General features: G+C 39.8%; 2 protein-coding genes across 3 annotated transcripts in view; one reads left to right on the forward strand and one right to left on the reverse strand.

Moving 5' to 3' along the window:
* The first annotated feature begins 1,483 nt into the window (after window positions 1-1,483).
* Window positions 1,484-12,131, forward strand: LOC311488600 (signal transducer and activator of transcription 1-alpha/beta-like). Of its 2 annotated transcripts, XM_084545401.1 has the most exons (24): window positions 1,484-1,924; window positions 2,246-2,382; window positions 3,504-3,648; window positions 3,745-3,840; window positions 3,976-4,053; window positions 4,150-4,228; window positions 4,319-4,407; window positions 4,638-4,789; window positions 4,941-5,099; window positions 5,194-5,286; window positions 5,973-6,032; window positions 6,137-6,166; window positions 6,244-6,334; window positions 6,494-6,535; window positions 6,761-6,844; window positions 6,967-7,068; window positions 7,179-7,314; window positions 8,802-8,842; window positions 8,937-9,013; window positions 10,285-10,427; window positions 10,767-10,943; window positions 11,164-11,221; window positions 11,339-11,411; window positions 11,670-12,131. In XM_084545401.1, exons 2-24 carry the CDS (start codon window positions 2,252-2,254, stop codon window positions 11,790-11,792), a joined length of 2,259 nt encoding a protein of 752 aa, XP_084401527.1. In that variant the 5' UTR covers window positions 1,484-1,924; window positions 2,246-2,251; the 3' UTR covers window positions 11,793-12,131. The 2 variants fall into 2 exon arrangements, with proteins under 2 accessions (XP_084401527.1, XP_084401526.1); XM_084545400.1 differs by having other exon boundaries at window positions 1,484-2,382.
* Window positions 12,132-13,753: 1,622 nt separating this feature from the next.
* Window positions 13,754-18,244, reverse strand: part of glsb (glutaminase b) — a 32,844-nt gene continuing 28,353 nt past the window's right edge. The window contains exons 15-18 of the mRNA XM_084544187.1: window positions 16,630-16,691; window positions 15,340-15,416; window positions 15,056-15,119; window positions 13,754-14,741 (exon numbers count right to left, since the gene is read on the reverse strand). Coding sequence (XP_084400313.1) covers window positions 14,594-14,741; window positions 15,056-15,119; window positions 15,340-15,416; window positions 16,630-16,691 — 351 coding nt within the window. The 3' untranslated portion in view covers window positions 13,754-14,593. The remainder of the gene's footprint in view (window positions 14,742-15,055; window positions 15,120-15,339; window positions 15,417-16,629; window positions 16,692-18,244) is intronic.

The following is an 18,244-nucleotide window of genomic DNA, read 5'->3' on the forward strand; positions in this document are numbered from 1 at the left end:
TCTAAATTTCCTTCTTCTCATAGTCCAGCAGTGTTTGCAGCTTTTTCCAGGGGAAATTCTCTGAGTGCACTGATCAGGCATAACATTATGACCATCTGCCTATTGTGTAGGACTCCCTTGTGCCTCCAAAACAGTTGTGACACATCAGAGAATGGACACGGGCCTCCTGAGGGTGTCCTGTGGTGTCTGGCAACATGTTGTTAGTGGGGGGCTTTGGGTCCTATGGGTTGAGGGGAGGGGCCTCTGTGGATCATCCTACTTGATCAGTTTGGGATCTAGTGAATTTGGAGGCCAGGTCAACACCTTGTGCTTTTTAAAAAATAAATAAATAATAAAAAATCATGTTTTTTGAGTTGATCCTAAACCGTTTGTGTGTGTGTGTCTGTGTCAGGCTGCATCCTGCTGGGGATAGCCGTCAAGGAGTGTCATTGCTATGGGGTGGGGGTGTCTGGTCTGGTCTAGGTGGGTGCTACATGTCTAAGTAACATGTACATGAATGCCACGTACAAAAGTTTCCCCTAGTATCTATTGGTTTGCATAGTTTCTAACAATAGCCCTGATCCAGACTACACAATAATACCCAAGGTTAGCTCAAATGGAGCCATAATTGATATCAGGTAAGAATATTAAAGTCTGTTTAGTCATGCCACTTGCAGTCAAGGAAAACCAATGGTTGTTTTAAATGGTGGGAAAGACTAGTCAACCCCTCTGACACACACTCTTTGAGCTACTGCCCTATGACAGGATTCTTCTGTCAACCGGGACCAAAACCTCACGCCACAAGAATAGTTTAACGGCGTTAAAGGGTAGCCGCATAAGTGATGATGACTGGCTAAGGTAGGGTAAGATTTCATGGTTAAGCAAAGGGCAGTGTTCAGTTAGGCGGGTGTTGTTTACACACAAACGCGCGCATACCAGTATCACACAAGCGATCAGAGACAGCCTGCAGCAATGGAGAGTTTGGAGCATTCAGAGGTAAAGTTGCTGTTTTCAAGGTGGAAGTATAGGCACTACTTTAACCTCATTGAGGTAAAAGGCAAGAACGTACACGTGTAGTGTTCATTACACTCAGAAAAAAATCTAATTCTTAGACATATTTAAACATGTATTTTTTTTTTTTTAAGTAACGCAATAGTTACTTTCTCTGGTGACTAGTTACTTTTATAGTGGAGTAATTCAGTTACTAACTCAGTTACTTTTTGGGAGAAGTAACTAATAACTATAATTAATTACTTTTTAAAAGTAACATGCCCAACACTGGTCATGATCAATCACCCTCTCACATTCAGACTCTTATCCACCCCAAAGTCAATGTTACATCAGGGCTCTCAAGTTTTGAACTTAGCTTGGAGGTTTTTTTTTTTTTTGGTTAATATATTTTATATACAATCTGTTACTAATGTGCATCTCAGCATGATTAACAAAAGTCACACATCCAATCTGTGTTTATGCATAACATTAACGGACTAGCCTGTATGGTCTGTTACACCTAAAACTGTCAACATTTACACACTACCTGTCTCTTTTTTTTTTTTTTTTGCACGTCCATGCACAATCTCTACAGTTCATTTGCCATTTAAAAGCAGACTTCTTTAGATATTCTTTGCACATTCTTGAATACTTTATATTAGTTCTCATTTCTTTGTCAGTTTGTTGCACCAAACAAAACCTTTCCTGTTTTAACTGCTAAAGTCTTATTGTTAGTTGAATGCGGAAATACAAACTGCAACCACCGCCTAACTTGACACCGCTCAGTCACAATTTCTGGAGAATCACGTGTTTAGTGGGAGTGCCCTGGGGCATAAAAGAAACCCGGCCCGCCGACCTCATTCAGATACAGTCAGTACAGTGGACAGGAGTCCCTCACCTTTATTTGTCTCATCCTTAGCCGTAAATTCCAACGACAGGCCGTGACAACCACAGGGTGAGTTTTGTTGTGTATGCTGGACACAAACGATCAAAAGTTCTTGTTCAGCAGTTTCGTTTTTGAGCTATTCAGTCATTTCTGTGTAATTAGAAAGTATATATTTCCGGCGTGCCCATGTTTAGTCGTGAATGTTGAATTTATTGTGTTAATAGCTAATCGGAACTTAATGTTTATTTTGGTTGAATGCTAAAAAAGTTAGTCGTCCAAATAGTTGTATGGTTATGGTTGCAGTTTTCCTGTTACTCAGTTGTATTCAGGTTATGCAGCCTGTCAGTCAGTGAGGCTTATCAGACGGCTCATTGTTTGTTTGAGAGGTAGCAGCTGATGGCGCAGTGGCAGGACCTGCTGAGGCTGGACTCGTCTCTCCAGAGCCGTGTGAGCCAGCTGTACGAGGAGAAGAAATTCCCCAGAGAGATTCGCCACGCTCTGTGCCTCTGGATCGAGAGCCAGGACTGGTAAGAAGCAGCTGGAAGGATGGACTGTCCGAAGGGCGGGGGCAAGAAATAAAAAGGACGCTAAAAAGGACACACACATAGCCTACTGGCAGCAGATAACGTAATGCTTGATAAGCTCCAGTGGTGCAACTCCAGACCTACTTTCCGCCATGAAATATTTGTAGATGCGGAAGTTGGCGTTGCTTCCAGGCGAGCGCCCAGCTGTGTTTGGCAGAACTCTTTGTGTTGTTTCAAATATGTTTACATTTTTTATACAATATAATGTATACTTGTTACTACTGTCAATAGATTAAAATATTTATTCGTGATTAATCCCATGATGTCTATGGTTAAAGTGTGTAAGCGCAAATGAATCACAGTTTTTTTTTTTTTTTAATTTCTTTACATGTGCCTGGATGGGATACTTTTTAAGTTTGTATTATTCCCAATGTCTGAGCTGCTTAGAAAGCTCAGTCCTTAGTTCATCACTCAGTTGACATCGACAGTAAAAGCAGATAACTTTATTCTTGTCGAGCCAACCATCTGGCAGGACGGAAGAGCCTATATTTGTCCATTTCTAATTTATTTCGCCTGCTTTCATCTTCTGCTGCTGCTGCTGCTGTTTTAGGGATCTTTGGCAGTTCCAGTGCCTCAGATTGTATTACTTCCCTCTGCAGGTCACAGTTATTGATTACTACCGCTCTTCAGACTCTGCTTGCTTTCCACAGCATTACTAATTCTTTGATCACTTTCTGGTTTCCCAAGCTACAGTCAGGCCCAGGTCATAATAACAAAACATGCCTGCATTGTCCAAAGACATGCTGGTTACATTAATTGGTGATTCTAAATTGTCCGTAGGTGTGAGTGTGAATGGTTGTCTGTCTCTCTGTGTTAGCCCTGAGATAGACTGGAGACCTGTTCAGGGTGTACCCCACCTCTCGCCCCATGACAGGGCTTCCATGATGCTGCACATTTTTAGTTTTCAGTGATTCTACCTATTTAAGAGTTTTCAATCAGACCTGGACCATGCAAAAATTAAAGTAAAGCGTTGGACTTCTGTTAAACCCAGATGCTTGTGTGTCCTCATCATCACATGCAACCAGACACAATCTTGACATCCAATCTAAATTTTCTTTTGTTAGGGATTTTGCAGCTGTGGATGAAACTCAAGCCAACGCTTGTTTGCATGCTCTCCTTCACCATTTGGACGAACAGTGGAAGCGTTCTGTTGAGGAGAACAGCATTTTGGAGGCGCCTGACTTTTTAAGGATGAAGAACTACTTGATGGTAGTGCCGACATGATGTTCTGTGAAGAGAAATTAAAATCTGCCATTTCTTAAATTCTTGTAATTTAAGTGTACTTTGATTTTTTTTTTTTCCTAGGAACATTTTCAACATAAACCACTATGCTTGGCCAATCTTCTTTCTCACTGCCTAAAGGAAGAAAAGAAAATCCTGAATTCAGCCTCTCAGAAGCAGGTGAGGTGACTGATAATATCATTTTTGCAAACACAAACAGCTGAACACTACTGCAGGACAACAAGCTCAAACACACATCAAAGCTTTGCTGCAACATTTTCAGTATTAAAATCTTTGTTTCTGTGTTTTTGTTAGGGTTGCAGGGGTCCAGACATGGAACGACACTGGAGAGAGTTGCACAACGAAATCAATGAACTGAAACGGCGCACTTTGGTAAACTCTTTTGGACTATAACTTTTTAGCTGTTTTGAAAGAGAAGTACAGTATAGTATACCGTATTTATGACTTTGAACTGTGCCTCTAATGCAGGAGGTCAAGAAGGAAATTAAGACGCTGGAGAATCTAAATGAGAAGCTTGACTACATACAGAAGGCCTGGCAAGACAAAGGTTTGTCAGCAGACATACAGAAACGGGTAGTATGAACAAAGTTCCGGCTTCGTTTGTGTTTTACAAATGTTGCTTTTTTGTCGTTACCAGTGGAGCAGCACAATGGATTGGCTCAATCTCAGGGTGTTGTGGAGATGGAATGTCACAAGCAGACAGTCTTCATCACACAAACAAAGCAGGTAGTGTAGATGGTAACACAGCTCAAACTGATAAATCACACCCATCAAGCTTTAAAAAATTTAAAAGCTCAGACATCGTTTGCACAATGGTAAACTGGTTTACCAATTTCCTCAGACTTCAATGAAAAAACTCACTGTTTTGTAGTAAAAGTTCAATTCATATATATCATTTTTTAAAACTTTCTCACCGCCTTTAATCCTTGTGGTGCTGCTGCTTCTTCTTCTTTCAGATTGTGCTGGAGCAGGTGGTTAGCATTTTAAAACATGCAGAGCAGATTGTGACAACTCTCACTGATGTGGAGTTGCCTGCGTGGAAACACAAGCAGCAGATGGCCTGCCTTGGAAGTCCTGTTGATACCAGTGTGGATCACCTTCAGAAGTGGTAGATACCTATTGTTGCTACTTTGGTTCTTCAGGTGTCATTTTGATGAAGGAACTCTGCATAGAAGAAAATAGATATGTTTGTCCTAGTTTTTCATAGTCAATAATTGTGTATACTATAATAAGAAAGTGTGCTTATGTTCTGTGTGCAGGTTTACGACTGTTGCAGAGGTGCTGCTAGAAATACATGAACAGCTGCAGAAACTGCAGGAACAGAACAGCAAATACAGCACTGATGGTTCTTGCCTTGCCGCTTCACTTGCTGAAATAGAGAAGTTTGACCAATCCTTGCTGACAAAACTTCTCACAAAGTAAGACATGGCACCAGGACTGTGTTATCTATAGCACATACACACAACACACAAACTATCCTCACATTGTTTTTTTTGTGGCCTTGCATTGCAGTGCTCTGGTTGTTGAGAAACAACCTGTCATGCAAAGTTTACCACAGCGGCCTCTGATAATCAAGACCGGGGTGCAGTTCAAAATCACAGTAAGGTAAGGTTGCACTCAAAACAGCATTTACAAAATTTGACACAGAATTTGTATGATGTGTAGAAATTGGAATAACTTGGCTGTAGTTTTTTTTTTTTACTGTGGAAACTGAATATTGCTTGTGTCCTATTAGAGAAAATATTTACGTAATTGCAGCAACTTTTATTAGATTAAAATATTTAATGCAAATTTACCTCACTTAAAAATGTTTTTTTTAATCGTACATTGAAAGGATTTTTTCAATGTTTATATTATTACGCTTAACATTCTTCTTCTTTTGGCAGTTGTGTTGATACAGGGTTTATTACTGCCCTCTGCAGGTTAAAATGTTTTACTACGACCACACTTTAGATTCTGTTGCTTTCCAGAGCATTACTGCTGCTTTGTTCACTTCATGATACTCCAAACTACGGTTTGGGCTGAGGCCATAATAATTCAATGTGTTCGTATCAAAAAGCATTAAGGGAATTAGCGTTAATAGGTTCATTTTGACGGCACTCTTTCAGCACACAAATATGTGTATTTTTTTGGTTGCGTGTTCACTATATTCCAAAAATGCTAATATGAACCATAGAGCTATGAGGAGTCGATGGCAAGAATGACGGTAAATAAACATAACTTGTTTGTTTGAAGTCGTGATGCTGTCGTGCTGTCTGTTTTTTATAGATCATCTATTTTTCCCTTCTCAGGTTCTTGGCAAACCTTCCTGCATTCAAGTGCATGCTTAAAGTCAAACCTGTGTTTGACAAGTAAGTAAAAAAAGATGAGTGATGAGTTTGTTTAATTAAAAAAAAAAAAGTTTTAATTTGTTTTGTGTTCTCATGAATCTGTCTGTGTACTTTCCCAAAATAAGGGATGTTGAAGAGGCCAAGACAGGCAGTGGGTAGGTAATCTGAACTATGGCTGATCAATGGTTTATAATAACATCAGTTAATACTGACTTATTGTTACTGGTTGCAGGTTCCGTCTCTTCGATTTCAACAGGGACGACAGCAAGGTGCTGGATGTGGACACACCAGATGGAGGCTTGACTGCGGAGTTTGGGCACATGGTATGAAACTAACAAACCATTGAAAAGTTAAAGGACACATCAATTTTTTTTTTGCGCTATTATATCAGTCTTACACAACTTCAGATTTTCAAAAACAGTACATGCGTTAGGTAAACCAAAATAGTGTACATTTAACATTTCTCACAATTTGTTTTTCAGTGCATTACAGAGAAAAAATCAAAAAGAAAAGCATCCTGTGAGGTAAGAGTGATTTATTTTAAATCGTCAACACAGACACCTTCTGACTTTAGCCATGTCACATCTCTGGAAGCGTGTCACTCTTTGAAAGTCGACCCAGTTATCCAGCAGGATATGGGTCAGCCTGTTTTTCGTAATTTATTATGTCTTGGTTCAGAAATAAAAATGATCTTGATCTTGTTCCGCTCACATCCATTATTACGCTGTTTTCTTTTTCTCCTCCACCAGAGCCGTCTTGTTGTAACTGAAGAACTCCACATCATTAAGTTTGTGACAGTGTTACAGTACGCAAGGCAGAAGTTTAACATTGAGGTGAGTGGCCATGACACTGAAGTCACAGCAAAGAAAGATATTTGCTGGTGAAATTAAAATATTGGTTGAAATCACAGAAGAAGGCAGTTTATTGACTAACTATTACTCCTGTGTTGGTCCAGACCAGCTCCCTGCCTGTGATTGTCATATCCAGTACCAGTCAGGTCTCCAGTGCCTGGGCCTCTATTATTTGGTGGAACATGCTGTGCCAAAGTGATTCCATGGTAAAACCACCATGCCACATCCCAGCAAATAAACACTACCATGGTCTGTTTAGGCAGGTCTAAATTGCAGCCGTCATTCCATGTCACATTTCCTTAACTTTACCTTGTAGAATCTATCGCTGTTTCTCGACCCTCCTCCGCTCACCTGGCCGCAGCTGTCACAGGCTCTGAGCTGGCAGTTTTTGTCCGTTGGTCATCGAGAACTGGATGAAAACCAGCTCTCCATGCTCCAAGACAAACTTGTGGGTGAGTATTTAGCTGTTAGGTCTATGGAGTATCACATCACAGTTAATATTTTCTTAAGCATTTTCGTCTGAACCACCTCATTTTACACATTACAATGAAACGAGTCTGAATTTCCACATTAAACCAGCATGGGTGATAACTGGTTATATATGAACTTAGAGTTAGGTCAGAACACTGATGCCAGTCATATCAGTACAGCAAATATGTAGCTATAGTCAGCCAGTGGCAGGCCGTGCATTTTCCACCTAGGCCTTCAATGCCCTCCAACTTTATTCAAAACACCTCTTAATACGATCGTCATGATGCCACTGCTATAGAAACCATCAACAACATACGGATATGCAATAAAACAAGACGTTGCATCATAGACAGGTATCTCATATAGTGAGATGAATGCCATTACTAAAGCAAGAAACTCACTTAGAACAATTCAAAAAGTCTCCTCTCACTCACTGCAGCTGTGCATACGTCAAATCCAGCAGAAGCATCAATTTCGACCCAATAAAATGGCAACAATTCACATAAAATATGTAAATAGAATTCATATTACTCACCAGAACAATTTAGAGTTCTCCTCGGAGCCTGACAGTCAAGGGTAGCGCTCTTATTTGCTGACCAGAAAACTCTTTCCCTGGCTGGGTCAGGCTAGCTAGCTCCAGGAATCCAGGATTAGGTGACCTTACTCCAGCTTTTCCTTCAAAGTCTGCCATGAAAATGTCTTTCTAAGAAGATCTGCAACCAAATTGTTAGCCTCTCCTCCTTCCACTATCGTGGGTTCAAAAAATGGCTATCAAAACGTTAACGTGGACGATTTGCTTGTGCTGTTCGCAACACACAAACCGCTAGTTTGGCTTAAACGTTGCGGCTCTCTGACCCTCCAATCCACAGAGAAGACCTAAGAATACAAACTTGAAATGTGATTGGTTAAAGGAACAGTGTCATTACAACGTATTTCAAGCTTCAGCCTGCAGTTTTAATTGTGAAGGCCCAGGCAGATTTCTTTGACTCATCATCCAGCAACACATGATGGCTGAAATATGATTGGATAAAAGCTCTAACGCAAAGATACACTGCAGCTGAGAGACAGACAAGTCATAAAATGAAAAGAATAGGCTATTGGGAAGAACTTAATAAGATTAATGGGAAAATATTAAAATGTAAGTCAGTGATTTTGATAAAGTTTAGGCCAGCAGAGAAGCTTTGCTGGCCCTAACGGCCCACCACTGCAGTCAGCCCACGGTTAGCTTAGCATAAAGTAGCTTAGTTTGGTTTCCAAGAGTAGACGTGGTGGGGAAGGGCCAAACTAAGAAATGACTACTCTGGCTACATTCATAGAAATTTTGTTTTTTAAAAAAACATAATTTGTGTTAAGGTTGTGTAGATTCAAGATGATATATTAAATGTGGTTCTTCAGTTGCACTCATCACTTTGATGACGAGTTAACAAATTTCACACCATTCTTTAAATAACTGTTGGTTTCATCACAGAGGATCCTGATAATCTTGTGCACTGGAGCAACTTCTCCAAAGTGAGTGTTGACATCAGTTATCATATACAATCTCTTACAATTGCTCCATGCGGGATCTGAGTGAACGTTGACATTTTTTGTTCCTGTGTACCAGAATGAAAGTGCCTGGATGTGGATTGATGGAATTCTGGATTTGATTAAGAGATACTTGGTGGATCTGTGGCGGGATGGGTAAGACAACCCAAATTATCTCAGCTGGGTTTTACTGCGTGTTTTATTTTTGTTGTGTATGTATCACAGTAATAATGCAACACTTATTCTTACTGCAATACAAAATCAATAAGAAGAGATCAAGGGGGAATGCAGAATGAGAATTTATTGTGAAAATATGAACAACATTTGGCAATTAGACTCTGATGAGAGAGAGAGAGAGAGAGAGAGAGAGAGATCGTAGGCAATGAAGGAAGACAGGACAGGGCCCCCCAGAGTCTAGACACTGGTGGTGAGCATGTGAAAATAACAATGAGGACTCCTCAGAGAAGACAGGTGAGGAGCCCAGTGAGTCATTGCAGCAAACTAGCAGCAAACGCCACTGCTCTAGAGTCCAGTGACGGAGTGCTTTACACCACTGCATCCGATGCTTTGCATTGCTCTTGGTGATGTATGGCTTGGATGCAGCTGCTCGGCCATGGAAACCCATTCCATGAAGCTCTCTGTGCACTGTTCTTGAGCTAATCTGAAGGCCACATGAAGTTTGGAGGTCTGTAGAGATTGACAACCTCTGTGCACTATGCGCCTCAGCATCCGCTGACCCCGCTCAGTCATTTTACATGGCCTGCCACATCATGGCTGAGTTGCTGTAATTCCCAATTGTTTCCACTTTGTTATAATACCACTGACAGTTGTTGCTGTGAGCCGCACGTTAGAAGTGTCAGACTGACGGTGTTTATGGCGTTGATGTGGGTTATGGTCGACAGTAGCTCATGTTCAAGCTTCAGTTACCTTGCAGAAAAGCCTCCGTTGGTTCTTTTGTGTGAGACGCTACAATATGTATTCAGGTCATGAACATAGATTTCATTGTTGCAAAGCATTATTTTCTACTGTGTTTTTATGTGACTCCACTTTCACGACATATTCGACTTTAAAAAAAATCATTCAACCCCTAGTTAGCAAATGGCTGATGGTGACTTCTGATCATGACTCCTTGGACAACCAGTAAGAGGAGGAAATGTGGATGCAGAGAGTTGAACGACAGAGCAGAGTGACTGGATTTAAATGAATGAATTTAAAGCACAGGGAGTGAATTGATTGGCTCAGAGATTTTCTGACTGAAGTGGTGATTTAAACATTGAGAATGAGGTGATGTTAACGGTGTGGGGGGAAAGTGGGAGCAGTAGGACCAGCCCACATTCACCATAGTGCAAGGGAACCAAGATGTGAGGGAACACATCTACCTTAATGAACTGTTGCTTCAGCTACATCTTTCTCAATGTGGATTTCAGATCCATCATGGGCTTCGTGAGCAGAGAGAGAGCTCGGTTGCTGTTGCAGACAAGGAAACCTGGGAACTTTCTGCTCCGCTTTAGTGAGAGCAACAGAGATGGAGCAATCAGCTTCAGCTGGGTTGACAAGGACGGCAATGGTGGTATGTTTCTGAACGTATACATGTTTGAATGACACACTACGAGTGTTTTCACACTGACTTTCTTTGGTTGTTACTGGCATGCTTGGTGGAACATGTGTAGCACGATCACCAGAAGAATTGCTGTTTTGACATTAATGTTTTATTGGTGCTTACCTGGCTCACTCCCAGGTAGCTCCAATATGTAGCTAAAAACTAATCAAATCAACAGAATACATCATATACAAATAATGATTTCTTTTCTCTTCTTATGACAGCCTACAGTTGCCTCCATTTGCCTTTCTTGTCTAAACATTCAGATATTTGTCCTTACTTACTTTTCTTTCTGTGGTTCCTCTGTAGAGCCTCATGTGCATTCGGTAGACCCTTACACCAAGAATGAGCTGAAGACGATGTCTCTGCCAAACATTCTTTACCACTACAGTCTGACAACCCAGCGAAAGACCAAGAACCCTCTGATCTATCTCTACCCTGACATCCACAAAGACGTGGCTTTTGGGCAGTACTGCAAATTCTCAGGTATCATTTCTCGCATGATCCCCCGCCCATGATTTATTCGACAGATAAATAGATGGAAGCTTTGTCTACTATTATGGTTTGACCTCCATGCACCAGTTGTGTGAAGCTCCTCACACTTTGTAACTTCATTGTGGATTCATAATGTTGACGAGCAATTAAAGACCAGAAGTGTCATGTGTCATGTTCTGTGTAGTGACCCCAATCACCTTTTTTCCTGCAGAAGTATCATCTCCGGACATAAATGGTTACATCAACAGGAAACTTGTTTGCATATCAGTGTAAGTAAGATAATAATAAACAAAAATGCTTTCCATTCGCAAAACTTCTCCTGTATTGTTCTATGCTGGACAGGAAATGGTTTTCTTAATTCTGAATCTTTTTTTTTTTCCCTACAGGAATCCTACACCACCTGCATCTCCACCCAGAGAGACACAGCCGATGGACACTGACACAAGCATGGACACAGATGTGAGTTTGATATTTATCTGCAGTCCATTTAAGCAGCATTCATTCATATGTTTGCTCACTTTTGGACATAAAGCCAAAACAACGCTTCACAGAGCAGAGGGGGACTGCAGAGTCAGTGAAGTCACACCTAAGCATTTGGTCTTTTCTTAATATGGAAATCTGCTTTGATGCGGCTTTGACAGGTTTAAAGACATGACTGGTTACAGTTTACTTGCTCATGTAAGTTCATTTGAACAAAATCTTTTTATCTGTCTGTAGAGTGTCTTATGGGAGGAACTCTTCTCTGAGTTACTGGGATCCGATGTCTTCTGGGCGTCTTGCCAGGAGAACCCTCATTTCTACCCACTGGCCCCTCAGACCAGCGTTGCCGCTTCTCAGTGAATGAGAAAGTCATCCATCCATCCATCATCTTTAACTGCTTATCCTGCAGGAACACGGAGCCTATCACAAGTGTAATATAATATAAATACAAATATGTTAAGTTGACCTTAACATGTGCATGGATTATAATGTTTGTTCAAGAACATACAGTAAATATAGAGGTCTGCATTTATTAATTTCACATGTGATCAAACCTGTATAGCTGATCAAATACACAACCAGTGTAACGCTGTGATTATTTTCTGTTTTACTGCTGCTTTTAAAGAGACTTTTAAAAGGAAAAGTCTGTACTGTAGCTGTTCTTTATATTTGTTTATTAAAATAAACATTTTGTATGCATTCCAGTGCCAAGAGAAGTAACAACTGCATTGTACAATACTGAACTCGTAATAATGTCATTTATACACATTCAGTGGTCTCAAGTCATGACTGCTCTGTCCTGACGCGTACAGCACTTCATCAAAACTCCCACATCATGACTTTACAGTTCCAAAAAGAAAAGAAATAATTACACCTACTTACTCTTGTAGCCTTTAGTAATACCCTACCCTTAGTCTGTATAAAATCTGGAGCACATAAAGCAACAAGTGTAGCTACCTGACGAGTTAAAGGTACAACTGTCCACTTATGTAACATGTTCGACAGAATGATTTTAACACATTGTTTCCCTCTACCTGTCTACAGCAGGAACTTAATTGTGACCATGTAGTAGAATTTAAGTTACTGTGTTCTAAATAAAAGGAATAAAACATTATTATATATTTAATTACAGAAAAGCATACACAAAGCATATTATTTGTTATACTATGCCTATGTTTTACGAAATTTTATGTTTAAATTAGGGCTGTCAATGGATTCAAATATTTGGCGATTAATTGCATTATTTCCATAGTTAACCTCTCAGAAGGCTCCCTGCTCGGTTCAAAACTAAGTTCACATCAGCAGTAAATGCAGGTAACCTAGTTGTTTTTAAGAGAAGCATCTTGTTTCTGCTTGCTTCCTTCTTTTTCTTTAAGGATTGTAGGTGGTACTGATGCTACAGTGCATATTACAGAGGGCAGTCATTTACTATGACAGAACTTCAGATTGCTCCTTGATTTCCCAAAGTGCTCAGGCCGAGGTCATAATAACAATGCATGTGTGTTAATGGTGAGTACAATGCTGAACGCTGTTAAAATTAATGTACTAGCCCCAGTTTAAAAAATACATCTGACTAAATTACCATTAAAACGTTCATTTACAGAACAGAGCTCGGAAAACATTGGAAAAAAAATAGGTTCATTTTGTTGACATATTAGAGCAGAGGTTTTTTGCCATGTTTTAAAGAATAAAATATATAATTTAGACTGAATAATATATGAACAAGCCTTTAGAACACAGCTAGGAATAAAGGAAGTCTGTTCTGTCTAAGTGCTACTGAAGTGGAGATTTCAGGCTATGATTAAACCCCTCTTAAGAAAATGCCCCTTGTGTATTTTAAATTTCCATTCATTATAAACAGAAGATTCATCATTCATTTTTATGTTTAAATAATAGATATCACCTTGAAGGTCTTTATCAGATGAAAACTTGCATTCAGATATTTTTTTAAACATGAAACTAAATGAAACTAAGGTAGTATCTAAACTTTAAATCCTTCGAATACACTATTTGCTATATTATTGTATAATATTATATTATTATATTATTTTCATGCAACACGAGTGCATTACAAATGTGTAGTACCTTTGTACTGTACATTATAGTACAAAGGTACACTGCAGTACAATACACTGCAGTGAAATAAAAAGAGAAGACACGGTTGGACACCCCCCCACCCCACCCCCTTTAAAGTAGAAGCTAATTATCTTATTAGATTTTCTAAAAGTTAATTCACTTTGACTCGTCAGGTAGTCCATTATTAATATTTGTCACTTATTGGACACCATAGATTCCTTTTTTTTTTCTACCAACTGACCCGTATGTTTTTTGTTAAACTAATTTCCTTTATGTGAAAGAGGCGTACATGTTTCTAATAAAGCCACATGGAATGTTTAAGTCTTTACTTAAGTCTATATACATAGTGTTAAGTTTGGATTATAACTATTCTGTTGTTCATTTTATATATTTGCAAATTAGGTTTAGCTAGAGGAAAAAGTAAAAATAAAATGGATCACATGTTTGAAACAACTGCAAGAAGCCATCAAACATTTCCATCATATTGTGGTCACTTGTGAACATAATCAGTGTGATATTAGCAACATCCTTTGAGTACAGTCTTCCAGTGACTTCAGAGATGTGGAATATCTGCTGATAACCTCACCACACCAGGAAAACTGAGAACATGCAGACCAATAGCTGCAGCTTTAACACAACGCATGTGAACCTTAACATACTTACACAATCAGAGACACATCGTAAAATTTATATAAGTTCCACGCACCTCACTACCTCACAACACAAATACAATGAGAGTATTATCCAAATGGTACCAGATAGAGAATAACAGAAACTGTACTGTAACTAAACTAACACATTTACATACAATCTGCAGATTTACTGTTATACTGTTGACATTGCATTACTGATATTTAGATATTGTATTATTTGTTTAAACAGTACTGATAAAGTGCTCACACACTCAAACACAACACACAGAGCAGCAAGTCAGAGCCAGAAAGCAAAGCACACCAAGCTGAACAGAGCGCCTAACTAATTCATCACACATTTCAGAAGCCTGAGCATTGAAGTACAAAGTTTTTCCAGAAAAGCACAAAGGCCCACTGTAGAAACCTGCAATGTTGTAGATGAGTGTAGCAGGTCTACAGCAGGCTGTCCAGACTCTTCTCGGCGCTCTCCTTCTCGTCAGAAGCTGCAGATGGGCTGTATTTGTCATGGTACTGCTGCAGGATGGTGACAACGTCGTGGTGGCCGAAGTGCACGGCCTCATCCCTCGGTGTGTTGCCCCACCTGCACATACAAAATGCTGATATGTCCACAAGGACTGGGGGAACTTATGCTGCATGGCTCACAAACTGCATGCAACATCAGATGCAACCTGCATTTCATGATGTGAAGGTGTATTTTAAACTTAGTATGGAGAACAGAATCTGTCTTCCTGACACTATGTCAGGTCAAACAAGAGGAACACACCTTCTGCTTCAAAAACATCTATACTGCAGCTTCTAGCTGAAGAGAAACCATTGAGAAATCGACATAATGCAAAGATTGTTCTCCATAGTGAATGTTTGTGGAGAACAAGAAGAAAGACCATCTGAACTCACCGGTCTTTGGGCATTGGGTTCACCTTGCAAGCCTCCAGCAGGAAGCGGACCACCTCTGTGTGTCCTGAAAGCAGCGCAAATATGTTGACAGCTCATACTGCATATATGGTGTACCGCACAGGATCTAGACAAATACGTTTTAAAACATTTAAAATATTTCAATCTTGAAAACGTTTAAAGATCGAAATATTTCTTTAATTACTTTTTTTATTTTAGTCTTCATGAGGATTTAAAGAGAACTATTATGTACAAGCTGCATCCTTTTATGTTTGTATGTTTGTTACCTTCAGCTGCTGCCACATGGAGTGCCGTTCTGGAGTCATAGTCTCTCTGCTCCATGTTCATGGATGACAGTGCAAACCTACACAGATACAGGATGTAATTTACCTAAATGACATGTCTTATCTACTGATACTGAGAGTAAGGTTGAAGTATAAAAGAATATCCCAGCCCCACAGAATGAAACACCTTTCCTTGAAAAAGCTGTCTTTTAAAATGATAACAAGTAACATCAGATCTTGTGAGCTGCCATGAATGGAAGCCAACAACCACCATGCTTGCAGTTATTAATGTTGTATTCTTGTGAAAACAGGTTCCTTTATCTTCTTATATGGAGAACACAAAAGGCAAATTACTCGAGAAAACAAGATTTAGAGTTTATGAAGATCACAAGATAAATAGGGAGAACTCCAAAATGAGAGTCTGGTTCATTTGATCTGTTTCAATATTGTTGTCATGACAGTGGCAAGGGTTTACAACAGATCACTTAAAATACTGAGGTGCACTCTTCTACGATGTTGGGCTGGGCTTTGCTTCTTCTTAAAAGGTGAGCACTGATCTGAATGGTATAGCTTTCCTACTAGGTCTTCTGGCTTTGTAACACACGCTTAACAGTGAGTCTTTTTTTCCAAACTTAACCAAGTTTCTGTTTCTAAACCAAACCAAACCTGTTACAGTCCTACACGTAACCAAAAATGAATCCTATTCACCCTGACCACCAAGCTTTTCAACCGTTATCCAGACTGTTGAAACACACCACAATCAGCAAGTGTTTATCCCCACACATGTACTCTATAAACCAAAATAGTGACCATATGACGGCAAGAAGAAGAGCTGAGTTTGGCTGGGCGTCATAAAAAAATTTGTTTGTGCTACCTTTCTGAGGACCAGTTTGAATTTTATACTATCGGAGTGAGGACATTTGTGCAAAGTCACTTCTTTACAAGGTTGCTTATGACTCAGTTTTAGGGTAAAGGTCACAATTGGATTATGACTAAGACTAGGATAAGGGTAGGGGTTGGGCCCTTACTTGAGGTGGTTAGGGTTAAGGGGCTAGGGAATGCATTAGAAAAACCACTGGTTTCTGTAATACTTCCTCTTGCTGCCACTTGAGGTCACCCTTGTGCAAATGCTCTGGATCATGCAGATAAGAGGGGAGAGGCAACATGTCCTCTCTTTAGCAGAGTTCTTCGATGAACATTAGTTTTAAAATGTACATGTTATGGGCTCTGGAGGACCAAGATGAAACAACCTTGAATTTATCATTGGCCAATATTGTAGTGTGAGCAGTTCACCTCCTCAGTGCAGAGACGTCTCCTGTGTAGGCAGCAAACAGCAGATTGATGACAGACTTGACCTGTGGACAGAGACGAACACAGAGACATAATATTTGCAGTAGGACCTCAAAGTTACCTTACTTTGGGCACCACTCCTGCAGTAGTACTGCCACGTTGGACTGTTATGTTCACAAAGGACTTAGAATAGAATTATAGTTAGAATAAAATATTAACGGTAGCCTATAGTTAACGCTACACACTCTCTTTTGAATATCGTTATTTTGCATACATTAATTTTATTATGATGAGGAAAATATCCAAATTGATTTGGGGAAGAAAATCATTGTAGGCAGTTCAACTATACCAACTATACTTTTACTAATCAACATGCTTCCTTCAGGACTTACCGTGACAGAAATAAATCATTTCCTATAAGCAAACCTTGAAGAGTTTAATACAAAGGACAGGAAAATTTCTTCTGGTATATTTTATACCAGAAAGCAAAAATATTCACACTGGTATCAATGACAACTTCAAAACATAGACTGTATATAAATATGGACAATGCGCCGCTAGTTTCCCAAGGACAGGGGCGGCACCATCTTGCGAGTTTGGAGCCATAGTCTGTGCAGCACGGTCCAAGAGTGGAGCCCACACTTCCTCCAGATTCACTCACGTTCTCGTTTGATTAATACTGCACTCTGCTCTACCTCCAGTAGTTACAAAGAAATATTGGATTACATACTATACTTATACTACGTTTTTTCCTGTTCTAATGGTCTAACGGGACTTGGCATGGCAACTGGTAGTCATCATGATGTTACATCCTGTTTCTATAGCGTCAAATAACTAACTAAAACAAAACTTATCGGACAAAAAGGGCACTTATGTATCAGCATTATATTAAATACCTAAATGACAGAAACTATCCTTGAGGTTTTGAGGAGCAGTTCCATCGTCCATCTTTATGCAGTCTATGCTACAAAACCAGCAAGCAAATTCCATTTTAGTGTCAGTAGTTTTGTTTTATTGTTTGTTTGTTGGCATTACGCGGGGTCAGAATAACAAACCAAACTTAGCCCCAAAAAGTCTTTGTTTAGTGCAAAAGAATGTGCACTTGCAACATGCTAAAAGCAAGGGGACGTCACGGTTAGGATAAAACAGCATGTATGCACTGGTCTGCATGTGTTCAAAGGTGTTCATTCAGTGCTTCCACCATGTTCACAATAAAGACAGCCAATACATGAGCCCATACAGCAATGCTCCTAGTCACATGTGCCAAGCTGAAACAAAACACAGCAGCAAACACCAAAAGTATCTGTGAAGCAAACAAGACACACAATTTGTATTCTTGCAAGAAATGACAGAAGACAGCGAGGGAGCAAAGAAGGCAACAGCTACAAAGCACTGTTTCAACAATAAAAGAGCCGCTCCAAGTTAGACTGTTAGAAAATGCCTTTGCTGTTACAGACAGCAGGCAGGAGCCAAATCATGTCACAGCACTTAAGGCCACACAAGCTTCCAAAAGCAAAGCAAGAGGCAAAACTTAATCCTGAAATCCCTCTGTCAGTGTGTTTTGATCAATGACTTTGTCACTCAGGTTAGTTTCAAACATAGACTACAATATGGACAA

This window comes from Chelon labrosus, assembly GCF_963514085.1.
Source record: "Chelon labrosus genome assembly, chromosome: 5".
Taxonomy (NCBI): domain Eukaryota; kingdom Metazoa; phylum Chordata; class Actinopteri; order Mugiliformes; family Mugilidae; genus Chelon; species Chelon labrosus.